Raw genomic sequence first — 14,808 nt, forward strand, 5'->3', positions numbered from 1 at the left:
CAGTCCCTAAGCACACATGATTGTATTTTTTTATGACAAAAAAGGGTTGTTCCCCCCCGGTCCGTGGGACTAATTTTCAAGCGTTGACCGGTCTGCAGTTACGAAAAGTGACCACTGATGTAGACCACAAGGAAGTGTTTTATATGTAGAAAAAAATCATAATATAACCCCTTCGATGCACTTTTTGTATGAAAATAGACCCGCTCATTGGCAGTGCGCCTTAGAATCTGGTGCGCCCCCTATGGTCTGTGATTGTGTTTGTGTTTGGATATGAGTCTTACCTGACATACTGATGGGGATTCAAGGACAAAACTTCATCTTCAGGGCGACTCAGGCACCAACCTGGCTGAAAACGAAGACAACACAAATATTAGATTCCAAGAACACATCACCCTAAAACATCCTACATAATGAAGCAGCTGCTAATGAGTCTAAAAGCTGCTATGCTTTGATCACACCCCACGCTGCTCCAATATGTGCAAGTCCCGGTGTCCAAAGCCATCTCAGGACCCACCCTGAAGTGCCAGATGGGTGAGTACCGGTTCATGACTATTCGTAGTGGCCGGAACCTGGCGGCGAAAACTGCTTCTTGACATCCCCAATCAAACGTTCATTATTGCACTTTAACTGATCAGAGACAGATACAAGTCTGATGGGCGATGATAAATTGCAAAATTATTTGGCTTATGACAGAATGTGGGCTTGGCATGGCGCCAAACTTTGATCTGATGGTTCGCCAAAAGCATCAAAATAAATTCAGTCACTACACAAACTTCAGAACTGGCTAAAGGAACGTTATTGTAACTTGTAGTTGAAATTTTAAGAAAAAAACTGTTTCTTTCTTATTATTTATTCTATATTGTGCTTAACTCAGTGTGTGTGTGTGTGTGCACTAATCACGTAGAAACAGATGCTTTCACACAGGAGCCGCGATCACAATGATTTTAAGGGCAACTGCTTTTTTGGGGGAAAGATAAGAAAAACGCTTGAAAGAAGCGGCTAATGGTTTCATTGTTTTATATACACACTGCAAGTCCATATATAATGTAGTAACAGGCACATTCAAAACAATCCATCCATCCATCCATCTTCTTCCGCTTATCCGAGGTCGGGTCGCGGGGGCAGCAGCCTAAGCAGGGAAGCCCAGACTTCCCTCTCCCCAGCCACTTCGTCCAGCTCCTCCCGGGGGACCCCGAGGCGTTCCCAGGCCAGGCGGGAGACATAGTCTTCCCAGCGTGTCCTGGGTCTTCCCCGTGGCCTCCTACCGGTCGGACGTGCCCTAAACACCTCCCGAGGGAGGCGATCGGGTGGCATCCTGACCAGATGCCCGAACCACCTCATCTGGCTCCTCTCGATGTGGAGGAGCAGCGGCTTTACTTTGAGCTCCCCCCCGGATGACAGAGCTTCTCACCCTATCTCTAAGGGAGAGCCCTGCCACCCGGCGGAGGAAACTCATTTCGGCCGCTTGTACCCGTGATCTTGTCCTTTCGGTCATAACCCAAAGCTCATGACCATAGGTGAGGATGGGAACGTAGATCGACCGGTAAATTAATAATAATAATAATAATAACTGGGATTTATATAGCGCTTTTCTTTTTTTTTTTTTTTTTTTTTTTTTTTTTTTTTTTTTTTTTAAATGTCCTGTCCAGCTTCTCAGGCAAATCATATAGTTGATGTAGATGCCCATGTCGGCTGTTCAGATTTACTTTACAAAAGAGAAGTGTAGGATACTTCTCTTGTTGCCTTATTTGTATTTGACTTTATTAAATGTATTTATATTATCATTTAGTGCAGCCGGGCCGGAGCAGGAGGGGATAGAAAGAGAAAAAAAAAGAAGACAGAGGGGGAAATTGTGGGGACAAGAGGGGGATTAGACAGAGAGACAAAAACAACAACAGCAAACAACAACAACAACAACAACAACAACAATAGAGCAACATCAGCAAATATGACATGTACAAATATGATGGTAAAAGTAATAGCAAATAAGCAGTTAGCGAAAAATAAAAAATAATACAGAAATAACAATGAGCATTATTACACTACAAATGGATCAATACAAATACCAATAGAAATAGCGCTATTGATAATGAACAATACCAATAATTTACCTTTATTATCAACAATACAGTTGTTTAAATGCAACAATACATATACGTAATGATAACTTGAGATACGAAAGAATGCAGAAAAATGGAGGGGGAGAAAGAGAAGCAACCTACATTAACCTTGAAGATTGTTATAGTCACAATAGGTTAAGCTTTGTCAGTGTGCCATGTGTTACACCCAGTTTACCCTAGGGCAACAACGTTAATATATGTTTGATGAAACGTGATTATGTGCATGAGTGTAAGTATGCATATGTACTTGTATATGTACAGAATGTGTATATGTGTTTGTACAATGAATGTATATGTACAGAATGTGTATATGTGTTTGTACAGTGAATGTATATGTACAGTATGTGTATGTGTATGTTTGTATATTGAATGTGCGTGTGGATGTACGAACATTAGGTAGGTAAATATGTACTGTATTTGTGTATGTATGTGGGAGCGTAGGTACCTATGTACGTATGTGAGCATATGTGAATTTGCATGTACAATACATTCGACTCCCAGAGTGCGTGGGAGCCAGAGCACGGCCCCATCACCCCCGATAGCCCAACCCACAAACAGGAGGCGTGGTGCCCAGGGAACCAGGGACCACCGCCCCCACGCAGCCAAGCCGGCCAGCGACAGGAACCCCAGAGCCCGACCCACCGTACCGCCCACAAGGGCCAGCAGCAGGCCGCAGACAGACGCACCCGGCAGAGGACAGGGCACGAGAAAAGCAGGGGACCGCCAGACCCCAAGCCAGCGAGAGACCACACCCCACACGGGCAGAAAGGCGAGACGCCCCGCCCGAGGGACCCAGAGACTCCCCGCAACCGGACGGGAAGACCGCCCCCGCCCCACCGGCAACCGGGCCCCCACGAGCCCACCCCCCACCCCCGGAGAGCGCGGCGAGGCCAGCCCCCGGCCACCCCACCCAAACCGGCCGCCGCAGGACCACCCAGGCACAGGGCCACGGGAACCACCCACCCCACCCGCAGGGACCCCAACGATGGAGATGGAACAACCAGCAACCGCCCCGCCGAGCCCCCCCCCTGAGGGAGGGGAAAATTAAAAAATAATATTAATAAAATATATTAAAAAATAAATAAATAAATAAATAAATAAATTAATTAATTAAAAAAAAAAAGAATTAAAAGAAGATCACAGACATGCTGACAAACAAGGTCACTACCCCAGCAACTGGCCGACTCGCAGCACCTCGGAATACCTTGCAGCACCAAGCTACCACAATAGACGCAGGGACTAGGCCCAACAGGCCCCAACCAAGACGGGCACCCGGAAGGGATGGACAGCGGGACCCAGGAGCTCCAGACACGCAGTTCGGATGCAGTAGCCTGTGGCGTCGACCCCCGTCTGACAGGCAGGCCCAGAGCGTACCCCCAGAAATATACATACATACATACATATATACATACACATACACACATACACGTATACATACCCACACATACACATATATACATATACATACACATATGTACACATACACATATATAAACATACATACATACACACACATATACATACATATACACAGTTCGTCAGCCCCGACAGCCATCACGCGCGCGCTTTTCTAAGTACCCAAAGTCGCTTTACATGTAGAACCCATCAATCATTCACACCTGGTGGTGGTAAGCTACTTTCATAGCCACAGCTGCCCTGGGGTAGACTGACGGAAGCGTGGCTGCAATTTGCGCCAACGGCCCCTCCGACCACCACCTATCATTCATCTCACCGGTGTGAGTGGCACCGGGGGCAAAGGGTGAAGTGTCCCGCCCAAGGACACAACGGCAGCGATTTTTGGATGGTAAGAGGCGGGGAGCGAACCTGCAACCCTCAGATTTCTGGCACGGTTGCTCTACCCACTACGCCATGCCGCCCTTCCGGCTCAGCTCCTTCTTCACCACAACGGATCGATACAGCGTCCGCATTACTGAAGATGCCGCACCGATCCGCCTGTCGATCTCACGATCCACTCTTCCCTCACTCGTGAACAAGACTCCGAGGTACTTGAACTCCTCCACTTGGGGCAGGGTCTCCTCCCCAACCCGAAGATGGCATTCCACCCTTTTCCGGGCGAGAACCATGGACTCGGACTTGGAGGTGCTGATTCTCATCCCAGTCGCTTCACACTCGACTGCGAACCGATCCAGCGAGAGCTGAAGATCCTGGCCAGATGAAGCCATCAGGACCACATCATCTGCAAAAAGCAGAGACCTAATCCTGCAGCCACCAAACCAGATCCCCTCAACGCCTTGACTGCGCCTAGAAATTCTGTCCATAAAAGTTATGAACAGAATCGGTGACAAAGGGCAGCCTTGGCGGAGTCCAACCCTCACTGGAAACGTGTCCGACTTACTGCCGGCAATGCGGACCAAGCTCTGACAATGATCATACAGGGAGCGGACCGCCAAAATCAGACAGTCCGATACCCCATACTCTCTGAGCACTCCCCACAGGACTTCCCGAGGGACACGGTCGAATGCCTTCTCCAAGTCCACTAAACACATGTAGACTGGTTGGGCAAACTCCCATGCACCCTCAAGGACCCTGCCGAGAGTATAGAGCTGGTCCACAGTTCCACGACCAGGACGAAAACCACACTGTTCCTCCTGAATCCGAGGTTCGACTATCCGACGTAGCCTCCTCTCCAGTACACCTGAATAGACCTTACCGGGAAGGCTGAGGAGTGTGATCCCACGATAGTTAGAACACGCCCTCCGGTTCCCCTTCTTAAAGAGAGGAACCACCACCCCGGTCTGCCAATCCAGAGGTACCGCCCCCGATGTCCACGCGATGCTGCAGAGTCTTGTCAACCAAGACAGCCCCACAGCATCCAGAGCCTTAAGGAACTCCGGGCGGATCTCATCCACCCCCGGGGCCTTGCCACCGAGGAGCTTTTTAACTACCTCAGCAACCTCAGCCCCAGAAATAGAAGAGCCCACCACAGATTCCCCAGGCACTGCTTCCTCATAGGAAGACGTGTTGGTGGGATTGAGGAGGTCTTCGAAGTATTCCCTCCACCGATCCACAACATCCGCAGTCGAGGTCAGCAGAACACCATCCTCACCATACACGGTGTTGATAGTGCACTGCTTCCCCTTCCTGAGGCGGCGGATGGTGGTCCAGAATCGCTTCGAAGCCGTCCGGAAGTCGTTTTCCATGGCTTCCCCGAACTCCTCCCATGTCCGAGTTTTTGCCTCCGCAACCGCTGAAGCCGCACACCGCTTGGCCTGTCGGTACTTGTCCGCTGCCTCAGGAGTCCTATGAGCCAAAAGAACCCGATAGGACTCCTTCTTCAGCTTGACGGCATCCCTCACCGCCGGTGTCCACCAACGGGTTCTAGGATTACCGCCACGACAGGCACCAACTACCTTGCGGCCACAGCTCCAATCAGCTGCCTCGACAATAGAGGTGCGGAACATGGTCCACTCGGACTCAATGTCCAGCACCTCCATCGTGACATGTTCAAAGTTCTTCCGGAGGTGGGAATTGAAACTCTCTCTGACAGGAGACTCTGCCAGACGTTCCCAGCAAACCCTCACAATGCGTTTGGGCCTGCCAGGTCTGTCCGGCATCCTCCCCTACCATTGCAGCCAACTCACCACCAGGTGGTGATCAGTTGAAAGCTCCGCCCCTCTCTTCACACGAGTGTCCAAAACATGAGGCCGCAAATCCGATGACACAACTACAAAGTCGATCATGGAACTGCGGCCTAGGGTGTCCTGGTGCCAAGTGCACATATGGACACCCTTATGGTCGAACATGGTGTTCATTATGGACAATCTGTGACGGGCACAAAAGTCCAATAACAGAACACCACTCGGGTTCAGATCCGGGCGGCCATTCTTCCCAATCACGCCTCTCCAGGTTTCACTGTCGCTGCCAACATGAGCATTGAAGTCCCCCAGTAGAACGAGGGAATCACCCGGGGGAGCACTCTCAAGTACTCCCTCGAGCGAATCCAAAAAGGGTGGGTACTCTGAGCTGCGGTTTGGCGCGTAAGCGCAAACCACAGTCAGGACCCGTCCCCCCACCCGAAGGCGGAGGGAAACTACCCTCTCGTCCACCGGGTTGAACTCCAACGTGCAGGCTCTGAGCCGGGGGGAAACAAGAATTGCCACCCCAGCCCGTCGCCTCTCATTGCCGGCAACGCCAGAGTGGAAGAGAGTCCAGCCCCTCTCGAGAGAACTGGTTCCAGAGCCCTTGCTGTGCGTCGAAGTGAGTCCGACTATATCTAGCCGGAACTTCTCAACCTCGCGCACTAGCTCAGGCTCCTTCCCCCCCAGCGAGGTGACGTTCCACGTCCCAAGAGCTAGCTTCTGTAGCCGAGGATCGGACCGCCAAGTGCCCTGCCGTCGGCTGCCGCCCAGCTCACAATGCACCCGACCTCTATGGCCCCTGCTATGGGTGGTGAGCCCATTGGAGGGGGGACCCACGTTGCCTCTTCGGGCGGTGCCCGGCCGGGCCCCATGGGGACAGGCCCGGCCACCAGGCGCTCGCCATCGTGCCCCACCTCCGGGCCTGGCTCCAGAGGGGGGCCCCGGTGACCCGCGTCCGGGCGAGGGAAATCTGGGTCCTTTATTTTTATTCGTCATGGAGGTCTTCGTATGTAATATAAACAATATTTACCATATTTTGGTCATTTTAAGCATTGCCAGCACATTTATTTTCCTTTCCATTGCAGCACACTTTGGACTTCTGGCAACAAACATGTGTTCCTACTTTCGGAAACAAACTCTTGTGTTTCCTAATCATGGCAGACTTAGTATTAGGAGACAAATATGGCTATTCTTGGACAAGTGAGGATTACCAACCTTATCTTTTTTAAGTTGAATATACGGAGGATGAACTGCTGGTTGTAGAAGCGAGCACGAAGGAAAGGGTGAAACGGAGCAGACGAAAGCCGAGAGAGTGAAGTCGGCGTGACTTGGTCACGGTGTAAATGTGGAACTTGGAGCCAAGCCAACCTCTACCGAGGAAAGGCCCGACATTAGAGGAGTTTAAGGAGATGAAGCTAACTCTCCACTACCTGTGCGGCGATGTGACTGCCGTTAGAGCGCAGTAGGAGCAGCTTCTGAGGCTACTGGAGGAGGTGAAACAACTACGCCTCCAGAACGCGGCAAAGGCCCGGCGCATTGTGGAACTAGAGCGGCGAGTGGACGAGCTGGAGCACTACTCCCGCGTGAATGATGTGATCATCACCGGCATCAAAATCAGGCCGTGCGAGCGGTAGCTGCGGACAGAAAGGAGCCCAGCGACCAAGAGACACAGTCGGTGGAGCAGCAGGTGGCTTCCTATCTCCAGAGCAGTGAGATGGAGATGGACCTGGAGCATATTGAGGCGTGTCACCCACTGTCCACGAAGAACGAGAGACCACCAGTTGTCATCATGAGGTTTACCAATGGGAAAAAGAAAATGGCACTACTGAAACAAGGACGCAAACTGAAAGGTAGAAATGTTTTCATGAATGAACACTTGACAAAGAAAAATGCTGACATCGCAAGGATCGGACGACAACTTATAAAGCAAAGCAAGATTCAACAAACCTGGGTAACTAACTGTAATATATTCAACAAACTAAATGGGACGCCGGAAGAAGAAAACGTCTTGGTGGTGAATATGATAGAAGATCTTGATATGTATTGACATTGATGCAGTACTTGTTATCAATGTAGCTTGTGACTTTTACATCATCGCAATGCTAACCACACTAAGAACACAGACCACACAAAGTATTGATATGGACATGTTACAGAAGATCCTACAACATCAACAAATGGAACTGGAAATGTGTTAGTATCAAGAGCACACCACAACAGGAGACAGCTACTGAGATAGACCCTGATAATAATTGTTTCCTTATATATGTTAAAAACTGCAATTATATTACCCATGAACAATATGAAAACAGTGTAAAATCAGAAGATAGTCTGTCAATAATACATTTTAATAGGCAAAGCATGTACACTAACTTTAAGGCTATCAAAGAAAATACTTTACTCATCAATTTAGCATTATTGCAATTACTGAAACCTGGTTCAACAATGATAAAGGTATTGATTATTGTCTAAATGGCTATGAATTAAGATATACAAACAGAATAAATAAAATAGGAGGAGGGGGCCATTTGTACATTCATAAATCTGTTATATGACTATAAATGCTAACCACACTAAGAACACATATCACACCAAGTATTGATATGGACATAAACACAACAGAACAAATACCGAGAATCCCATGCATCCCTAACTCTTCCGGGCTACATTATACACCCCCGCTACCAACAAACCCCCCCCCCCCCCCCTCGCTCTCCGTGCATCGGTTGAGGTGGGCGGGGTTGGGGGTTGGGGGGGTTTGGTGGTAGCGGGGGTGTATAATGTAGCCTGGAAGAATTAGGGATTCATGGGATTCTGGGTATTTGTTCTGTTGTGTTTATGTTGTGTTACAGTGCGGATGTTCTCCCGAAATGTGTTTGTCATTCTTGTTTGGTGTGGGTTCACAATGTGGCGCATATTAGTAAGAGTGTTAAAGTTGTTTATATCACAACCCTCAGTGTAACCTGTATGGCTGTTGACCAAGTATGCCTTGCAGTCACATACGTGTATAAGCAGAGGTCGCATGCTACATGTGAACAGGCTGGCACGCAGATAGCTTGGTGTAAAAGCGGGCGTGACGACATGTTGTAGAGGACGTTTAAGTCAGTGCCATCACAGCATGCCCTCAATAATGTTGTCCGGGTGAAAATCGAAGAATGTTTACCCCGGGAGATATCCGGGAGAGGCACTGAAATCCGGAAACCTCCCGGTAAAATCGGGGGGGTCGGCAAGTATGCAGCTGAGCCGCATCAGAGTGATCAAAGAGCTGCATGCGGCTCCGGAGCCGCGGGTTGCCGACCCCTGAACTAGACCATGGGTGGGAAAGGCTGTCTGAATTGTACCTATATATTGATTTGATGCACAGCTACCATTGTGTGCAGTGCTACAGTAATAACCCTCCTCTTCAATCAGTCACATAGTTTTAACAGCTCAAATTTATTGTCGACAAACACTATCCTTGAGACGTTCCGCGGGCGGGATTGTAATCTGATATGAGACGTTCCGCGGGCGGAATTGTAAACTGATATGACGTGCTACATTTTTTTATTTGATTCGCTAATTTTGTAGCCCTTCACCTCTAAAGTCATAACTAAATGCTAATGCTTTCACTTTTGCAGCCGTACACCTCAGAGTCATATAACTTCGTATTTGACACATTCTTTAGGTATTATGCTCACTTTCTAGCTTCAATAAATCCCAGGCCAGAGGTTCACAGCACAGCTAGCAAGCCAATCAAAATCTCCACTGATTTTTTTTTTTTCGACATTAGTTTAAAAAGATATTTATTCTATATTTGAATGTTAAGTTATAAGAAAAATTCAATACACATGTTATAAATTATTACAGTAGAACAATCACATTTTGGGCGTTTTTGGCCCAGTTAGTTAGTACACTATATCAATATTAACACACACGTGACGAAAAAAAGGACACCAAAAAAAAGAAAGAAACAGTAAAAGGTGAAGTATAAAGATAAACAAATAAGTTAGCAAATGTGTTTTAACAGTGTTATTTACTATTTTATTTTTCTCTGTGAGTTTCTTCTGGATCATTTATTACAATATAAAAATAACCACATGTTTAAAGCGCGCAAAACGGCAATGGTTCAGTAGTTTATGTACAGCATGCTTGCTAAGGAACAGTCTGGAATAGTCTATTACTGCTTTACTATGAAACAAAATATATCTCTTTAACATAAGCAGAACATAAAAATCACAATGTGAGTTAACTACAATCATTATTGAAATAAACCACAATTTTAAATTGTGAATTGATTGAAAGCCCAAATAAAATGCTAAATCCGCCTTAGAAGGAAGAAACGAAAGTATGTAAACTCCACACAGATGTTGCAATGGAGAATTGGACTCAGATCTCAACGGGTGGATTTTAATGGGACGCATTTCATTGGTGAAGATGTGATGTTAGTTAACATGTGGAGTCTTTTGAACGGCTTTTTTGAGAAAACAATGGGAGCGTTTCTTACTTGTGCATCTCAATTACCACGCTTCCCCTCTCACGCCACTTTAACTGGAGACAGCATAAGTCCATTCCAGATGGTGATAATAGTTTTGCTCTGTTTAATAATAAATAGGTTATAGTTGTTCATACCTACCATTGTTTTCTGTTTGAGTCATTTTATTTGATTAACACAAAACAGGGGTGCTGAAACAGAACTAAGCCTACCAGAGACCAAAACGTAAACAAACTATGATCCGGGCAACGGATCATAACATTACCCCCCCTTAAAGGACAAATTCCAGATGTCCCTAGAAAAAAACTCATATAGTTCAAAAGTCAGAGAAGGGCGGAGGGAGGAGTTGGTGGTTGGTCGCCAGGCCAAGTGTCCCCGAATCCACCGGGGACGAGTCAGGTGGCGGCGGCCAATAAGCAGAGACCAAAACGTAAACAAACTATGATCCAGACAACGGATCATAACAAAGGCTCTAATATCTCTGCATTGGAAGTGAAAATGTTGTCTCAGGACACACCTACTCCCAACTATATTTGTGTGCGTCATTTAATTAATGTGACTACTCCACTCGGAAGTAATCACTGATATGGCAGCCGGCTGGTTCCTATCCATCCAGTTTGGGACCTGCTGTGGATGCTGCGTTCTAGGGTCCTTTCCCTCCGGGGCTCTGTCTAACTGGCGCCTGAGGGCCACTGCGTCCTGAGTCCTGGTTTGGTCCAGCGTTGTGGCCTGCTTTTCATGATGATCTGTAGGGGACCGCCGCATCAATCCATCTGACTGGCCCGGGAACCCTGGAGCCGACTACCGCATTGATACATCTGCCTGGACCATGAATTGAGAAGGGCACTTCTTTCTTCTGGTTCTGGTGCTGGGAATTATTTTCCTGCTGTCTTGGACCACGACTAGTCCTGATGTTGATGTGTTTTTTCGCTGTGCTGCTGTGACAAGCTTCAATTCAGATTCTGTTTACGCGTAACGACACACATTGTCTACTTCAGGATCAAATATAAACTCAGATATACCTGTTCTGTGCTGCATGTGAATCATCATATTTTCTTTTGCTACTTTTTTACTCTTTTTGGCTTTGCTTCACCCGTTGCAAAGGCATCGAGACTAATGAGCATCATGATCTTTTAGTCCCTCAAAGAGGCACAAAGTGTGAACATGACTTTTGCAGATACTGTCAGAACTGGATTTTACTAACTGAAGAACGGATTTTACCTTATTTTACCTATCTTTTTAGTCCTTATGGTTGGTTGGTTGGTATCGTTCTGTTCTCATCCAGCAAGTAGACCTTGGGTTAGGCATATTTAATCAGCGCCTTCATCAATGCTGGTGAAAAAGAAATGTTTTGTTCTTGATTTGCTCTTATTCATCGAAATGTTACACATTTGCTGCTGGAAGTCGGACGTGCGCTGCTATGGAAATGGAAATCAATGCGCGGAAGAAGTCAGTCCAAAAGACCAAAATACAGTAAATATTGTATATATTACATATTGTTATGAACGTGTCTCTTACTACATTAGAGAGTTTAAGTCCCTACCTTATGTCAAAAATGATTTACGACCTAGCTGTCAAAAATGATTTACGACCTAGGTGTCAAAAGGTCAAAAGATTAATGACCTTAGGGTCAAAAGGTCAAATGATTAATGACCTTGGGGTCAAAGGTCAAAGGGGGGTGGGGTTATGGAAAGGTCAGAGGGAGGGGGGAGAAGGGGGGATACACCTTGTGTCAGAAATGATTTATGACCGGGATACACCTTGTGTCAGAAATGATTGATGACCCTAGAAGAGGAGGTGGGGTTATGGAAAGGTCAGAGGGAGGGGGGTATGAGGAGTCCCACGAGTCCCGCAGCCGGCCTTGTGAGCCCAGACAGAGACATATACACAACAGTTTTGTAATATGTAATATGTAATGTCATTATTAACATACTGAAATGAAGAATATCTTATTTTTAATAAGGTTGAAAGTATTTTTCGTCATTATTTTTCTTTGTACTCTGTAAGCACTAATATTTTGAACAATCTCTTAAACAGGATCATATCAGTTCAATTTTTAACTTCTTTACTTAATCCATTCCGTAATTTTTATTTTACATACTGATATGCTAAAAGTTTTAAGTGTTGTATGTGCATATAAATGTTTAAAATTATTTTTCAAGGTTATATTTTTCCTTTTTTTTTTGTTGAGAAGAATTGTTGTACGTTCTCGGGTGGCAGGTTATAGTTTGCTTTGTACATTATTTTAGGTGTTTGCAATTTTACCAAATTATAGAACTTTAATATTTTTGACTTAATAAATAAAGGGTTTGTATGTTTTTTATATCCAACATGATGTATTATTTTAACCGGTCTTCTTTTTTTTGTAACACGGTTAGTGAATGTTGCACGCACGCACACACACACACACACACACACACACACACACACACACACACACACACACACACACACACACACACACACACACACACACACACACACACACACACACACACACACACACACACACACACACACACACACACACACACACACAGCAAATGGTCGGAATGTGCACGGATTGAAATTTATGCATTTACGATCGTCAGAAAGAGACAGACAGAGACAGATTTAATGGCAGAGGTCAGTCCATCCAGAAAACAGAACCTTTGAGTACACAAGCACATACACACACACACACACACACACACACACACACACACACACACACACACACACACACACACACACACACACACACACACACACACACGCACACACACACGCACACACACACACACACACACAGCAAATGGTTGGTATACGGTTTAATTGTTGTTGTTTGAAACATTATACGTTTACGATTTTTACTGACAAAAACCAAATGTTATTTTCTTGAGAAAGCAAAAGGTCTTTTAGATTAGGTGCCCAGCCCAGGCAGAGACATATACACAACAGTTTTGTAATATGTAATTAATTTAGTCATTATTAACATACTGAGATGAAGAATATCTTATTTTTAATAAGGTTGAAAGTATTTCTCATCATTATTTTTCTTTGTACTCTGTAAGCACTAATATTTTGAACAATCTCTTAAACAGGATCATATCAGTTCAATTTTTTAACTTCTTTACTTAATCCATTCCGTAATTTAATTGTACATACTGATATGCTAAAAGTTTTAAGTGTTGTATGTGCATATAAATGTTTAAAATTATTTTTTTAAGGTTATATTTTTCCTTTTTTTTTTTTGTTGAGAAGAATTGTTGTACGTTCTTGGGTAGTAGGTTATAGTTTGCTTTGTACATCATTTTAGCTGTTTGCAATTTTAACTAATTATAGAACTTTAATATTTTTGACTTAATAAATAAAGGGTTTGTATGTTTTTTATATCCAACATAATGTATTATTTTAACCGGTCTTTTTTTTTTGTAACACGGTTAGTGAATGTTATTTCCCCATCGCTCGTACCTGGTTATTTTTTACATTGTTTTATTACCTCTGTTTTACAACTTTATTGGTATATTTTATTAGACGATGATCTAGTCGACGCAGAAGTAAGAGACGACGAGCTTTGTTTGATTGATCTTACAAAGTTGGAAAACGACTCTAGCGGTGAGTTTAAACTATTGATTTGTTTGATATTATTTGTAATCATTATTTTGTTTTATAGAGGGGATGTGGGAAGATTCTAAAGAGATCTCTTTTTCACAATCACAGTTTGGTGAGTCAAATGATTTTCAATTTACAAGAAAAAACATACATTATACAATATATATATTTACTTACAGATGTTTCTTTTACGCCTCTGGCACGCTGGTTGGTCTTAACCGAGCGTTCGACGGCATCACACCTCCCGCCAAAACGTTCCGAAGAAGTCTACATTGAAGACCAGCTTGCGGAGGAGGAGGAGGAAGTTTTAACCCCGCAAAAGAGTCCTGCCATTGAAGAATTGTTCCTGGACAAAATTGTCGAAAAAGACGTCGAATGTCCCTCCGTTGAAGGCTCGCTTGCTGTGGATGAGAAGGCTTTTCTCCCGGCAAAGACTCCGGACAACGAAGGCTTGCTCACGGACAACATCATCGAAAAAGACGGCGAGGGTCTTACATGCTCCCGCTGTAAGTTCTTTTTGCTTTCTGTACGTTCTTCCTTAAAGCTCCGGAGTTTTGAGGAGCTCCTCACACTAGAATGTTGTCAGCCCAAATGAATTTCGCGCGCTGAGAAGTAGGCGGGGTCTGATTCCAGAGGTGGGGGTTGTTTCCGGGTGTGAGCGTGAGAGTGGCGTGCGAAAACGAGAGCGCCACATGTGGTTAAAGTCCTTCATATTTTTCCACACTTTATTGTTACATCCCTAATGCCAACGAACAATAAAGATGGTAACTTTGTTTAGAAATATTTATTCATACCGTAAATGTGTTGTTTATTACGCTGTTACATGAATACTAATAACTCTTAAAGTTTTGTCCATTTTATAGCAATGAAAAGTGCTGATAAAAAAAAAACTAGTAATCAATGTTTTGAGGACGGTCAAAATAGCGGCAATAAATACAAACAAAACAACACCAAAGCTTTCCTGATGTGTTAAGAAAGCCACACATATGTATATACCGGTAAACAAAATTAGCCGGCAGACTTT

The 14,808-nt window shown here is 45.1% G+C and overlaps 1 protein-coding gene and 1 long non-coding RNA gene across 6 annotated transcripts in view; one reads left to right on the forward strand and one right to left on the reverse strand.

Annotated features, from left to right (window-relative positions):
- The window catches only part of thrb (thyroid hormone receptor beta), a 113,708-nt gene that overhangs the window by 56,254 nt on the left and 42,646 nt on the right, over positions 1-14,808 (reverse strand). For 4 of the 5 annotated variants that reach the window (XM_061966828.2, XM_061966829.2, XM_061966831.2 and 1 more), the window contains one exon: positions 282-346. In XM_061966828.2, the coding sequence (XP_061822812.1) occupies positions 282-288 (7 nt within the window). In that variant the 5' untranslated portion in view covers positions 289-346. The remainder of the gene's footprint in view (positions 1-281; positions 347-14,808) is intronic. The other variant, XM_061966830.2, reaches the window with a different exon arrangement.
- On the forward strand, positions 13,713-14,087 carry LOC133610055 (uncharacterized). The gene is made up of 3 exons (XR_009815826.1): positions 13,713-13,787; positions 13,846-13,896; positions 13,964-14,087. It is a non-coding gene; the product is annotated as an uncharacterized lncRNA (long non-coding RNA).

This window comes from Nerophis lumbriciformis, linkage group LG11 (assembly GCF_033978685.3).
Source record: "Nerophis lumbriciformis linkage group LG11, RoL_Nlum_v2.1, whole genome shotgun sequence".
In the NCBI taxonomy this organism is placed as follows: Eukaryota; Metazoa; Chordata; class Actinopteri; order Syngnathiformes; family Syngnathidae; genus Nerophis; species Nerophis lumbriciformis.